The sequence below is a fragment of the Gavialis gangeticus genome, unplaced genomic scaffold (genome assembly GCF_001723915.1).
Source record: "Gavialis gangeticus isolate Ggan-Ray unplaced genomic scaffold, GavGan_comp1, whole genome shotgun sequence".
Classification (NCBI taxonomy): domain Eukaryota; kingdom Metazoa; phylum Chordata; order Crocodylia; family Gavialidae; genus Gavialis; species Gavialis gangeticus.
In genome coordinates, this window is record NW_017729005.1 from 1,800,829 (window position 1) to 1,804,221 (window position 3,393).

A 3,393-nucleotide genomic window follows, 5' to 3' on the forward strand; every position below is an offset into this window, starting at 1 on the left:
GCCTATATCCTTAGACCAACATGACTACAAACCAAAAAACCCTGTAGCATTCATATAGCACTTTTTTTCCATTTACAGAGCCCGCAGCATCCCTATGACATAAGAATATAGGAAGTGCCATACTGGATCAAACCAGTGATCTATCTAGCCAAGTATCATATCTCTGACAGTGGCAGGAGCAGATGCTATGCAAGGAGAGCATCGAACTGGGTATCTCTAGAGTGATCTATCCCCTATTCAATAGTCTCCCTAGCATCCACCATATATTGGGTTAGAGATGTCAGAGAAAATATCTCCAGCCATTCTGTTCAACTACTATTTACTCAATTTTCCAGATATAAGAAAGTGGAAATCACAGGAGAGATCATTCTTAGAGTACGGTTTAAAACAGAAGTTTCTGGCCCTTGCATCTGTACTTAAAGCAGTGGGCTGCATTTTTTCTATCCCTTTCTTATGCAAGTAGGGATCTTTCTGAACTGAGGACACTGATAAACGTGGAAAAAAAGCACTTTACCAGAAGAGGAAACTCATTAGTTTGACCCAGATCCTAACTATCTGTATAGATTAGACATTTGAGCAGGGCTTTTTTGCTGCTTTTAGCTGAAGGTGATTGAATCAGCTACTAAACAACAGTGCCAAAAAGCCCCACTGTGGTGTGTAATCTATATAGACATTGGATGAACTGGGTCAAACTAATGAAATGCCTCTTGTGGGGATGTGCTGCACTTGGTATGGGGGTGCATTGAGCTGAAAGTAAAGCTCTGCTTTGGGCAGTTCTTCACACTTGTAAGCAACCTGAGAGTCAGAGACAGAACATGTCCTTGAAAGGTTCTATCCATTGAAATAGTGGCAAATAAAAAGGTTTCTTGATGCCATTAGGGAGTTATGCCCCCCTCTGTTGTAAAGGTACTTACCAGCTGAATGCTGACAAGATATTTTTCTATCCCTGCTAAGTTTGAATTCAGTGCTTTTTCAGTATTTAACAGATAGAGAGTAGGTGTAATAATTATTACTGTCTAGAAGTTCAAACACAGGTAAGTGAATAGTAACCAGGCAGCTGAGATACACCACTAGCATTCTCAGTATGGTCCCAAACAAAATAGGCAAGGAAAGAATGCATGAAGGTCCCCAGCAACGGAAACACTTGTGCATGCTCCTAATAATACACAGGTTTAATTTAAGTGTTTTTTAAGAATTTTAAAAAGAATTTTAATAATTCAGTAAAAAAACTGCCCTTCTCCTCCCACCAAAATAATATAGACTGATAATAATAAAAACTATGAACATACCATCTTCTACTTTTAACTTTTTTTGTTGTTCTAAATGTTCCATTTAAATTAAACTAAGTTTTACCAAAAAAAGAAAAAAAAATGAATGAGTATTATTTTTTCCCAATTTTTATTATTAGAATTAACAAACTTTATTTCTTTGGGTTTCTTTCCAAATATACTGACCAGTATATTTTTTTAAGTGCCTGAGTCCCTGTGACTTTCAGTGGGTTAAAATTGCTAAAGTGTTTTTGAAAATGTTATGCTTCCACTTTTGTCTTAGAAATATTCATATAAATGTTTTTCTAAGTCTGCGTGTTTCTGTGTCTGTTAGGATGAAGGCAGCTAACCAAACATTTGTCTTTTCTTCCATTTCTGCAGATTTTTGAAATAAAAAATATCAGTACCTCATACAAAGTGCAGATCCAACATGAAGCTAACATTTTGTCCATCTTATTTGCTGGGATAGGTGTTGTTTGCTTTCTGACTTATTTCTTACAGGTAAACTCTCATTTAAAAATGACTGACTTTTTAAATTAATTGTTGGTTTAAGACTGGCAACTGAGGCATCCTGGCATAAATATGGAGGGGAAATTGGCAGCTACATTGTTCATCTCATTATATTGTTTTCATTTTATTATTATAAATATGTTATTATTATTTATAAATAATTTATTAGTATAAGTTAAATTCACATCTAGAGATAAGTGCTATGTTTGTAATCGATCAATGTATTTGATGCATAAATATTAGAATTTCTTGGAAGTTAAAAATGATTTTTTTTAAAAGTCAAAGGTATAAAATAATACTCATTTCTTTTTCAGGGATTCCTTTACGGGAGATCAGGAGAAATCCTAACAATGAGATTAAGGCATATGGCATTTAAAGCCATGCTGCGACAGGTTAGTGTTAGAAATTCATCATTTTCTTACTTCCCCTTGTAAAAATAAATTACAAATAAATCAAACATTTGCCTAGCAGTTATGTTAGAAGGCCACCAAGTCATTTGATACCATTAAATTCACCAAGAGACAGTCATTAAATATGGTAGCAAATCAACCTTGTTCTAACAATTGGAATAGGATTTTGAAGTCATCTGTCCACACAGGCTAGGCCAAGACATGTTAGAACACCGCTGAGCTGCAACTGCAACATATAACTTCAGTATCTTTTTTCAGTGTGGAAGGAATTCAGGATTATCACCTACTTTGATTTATATTCCGTTAATTTTAAACCAGGCTTTTCACTGCCCTGATCATACTCCAATTCACCATGTGTACCATGCTCCAACTCATCATTGTTTTTATGTATTAATTCCTCAGAGACAGTGTGTTCTCATGAATTTTGGTCAGTGTCACTGGCCATCAAAAGCCCCATGGCATGAACTTTAATCTTCTGAACAGTGTCATTAAGGGGATCTCCAAGGAGAGATGCAGAAAGAAACACAAACTAAAGAAAATTTTCCTCACTGGCTTCCAGTAAACTTCCTTCTGCCATGCAGGCAAATAGACATTGCTCCACCTTCCTGACTGATTCTTAGACCTCTACCAGACCAGGCAGGTAAAAGCGTGGCGTGATCTGATGTGCAGTCTTCACAATTGCACTTCCTACCATGTAACACATGCATGGCAGGATGTTTGATTGTGGGATCAAGCATCAGATTCCATCACACCTCATTGCCAGCACAGGGGGAGCCTATAAGTATATCAGGGGCATACATCATGTTTTTGGAAAGCATCTATTCACCAAGACCCCCCAGGGGAGGACAAGAAATAATGGGCACAAGCTGATTGAAGATCACTTCAGGCTAGACATAAGGAAAAACTTCTTTACAAGCCAAGTGCCGAGGGTTTGGAACAGGCTCCCCACAGAACTGGTACAGTCATCCACCCTGGCTATCTTCAAAAAATGTTTTGATTTCCATTTTGCTGGGATCATTTGATCAGTCTTTCCTGCCCACCTGCAGTGGGGCTGGACCCAATAATCTGTAAGGTCCCTTCCAGCCCCTAACAACTATGGAAGGATGTGTGGTAACCCTACCCTGCACCAGCAAGTAGCAAACTCCCACAGCTGGGAGCCCCTTCAGGTGATGGGGCTCCCAGCTGTGGGGGCAGACCATGTGCTT

The 3,393-nt window shown here is 38.0% G+C and overlaps 1 protein-coding gene across 1 annotated transcript in view; it reads left to right on the top strand.

Moving 5' to 3' along the window:
- The window catches only part of ABCB5 (ATP binding cassette subfamily B member 5), a 93,673-nt gene that overhangs the window by 47,909 nt on the left and 42,371 nt on the right, over positions 1 to 3,393 (top strand). The window contains exons 18-19 of the mRNA XM_019508539.1: positions 1,650 to 1,769; positions 2,093 to 2,170. Coding sequence (XP_019364084.1) covers positions 1,650 to 1,769; positions 2,093 to 2,170 — 198 coding nt within the window. The remainder of the gene's footprint in view (positions 1 to 1,649; positions 1,770 to 2,092; positions 2,171 to 3,393) is intronic.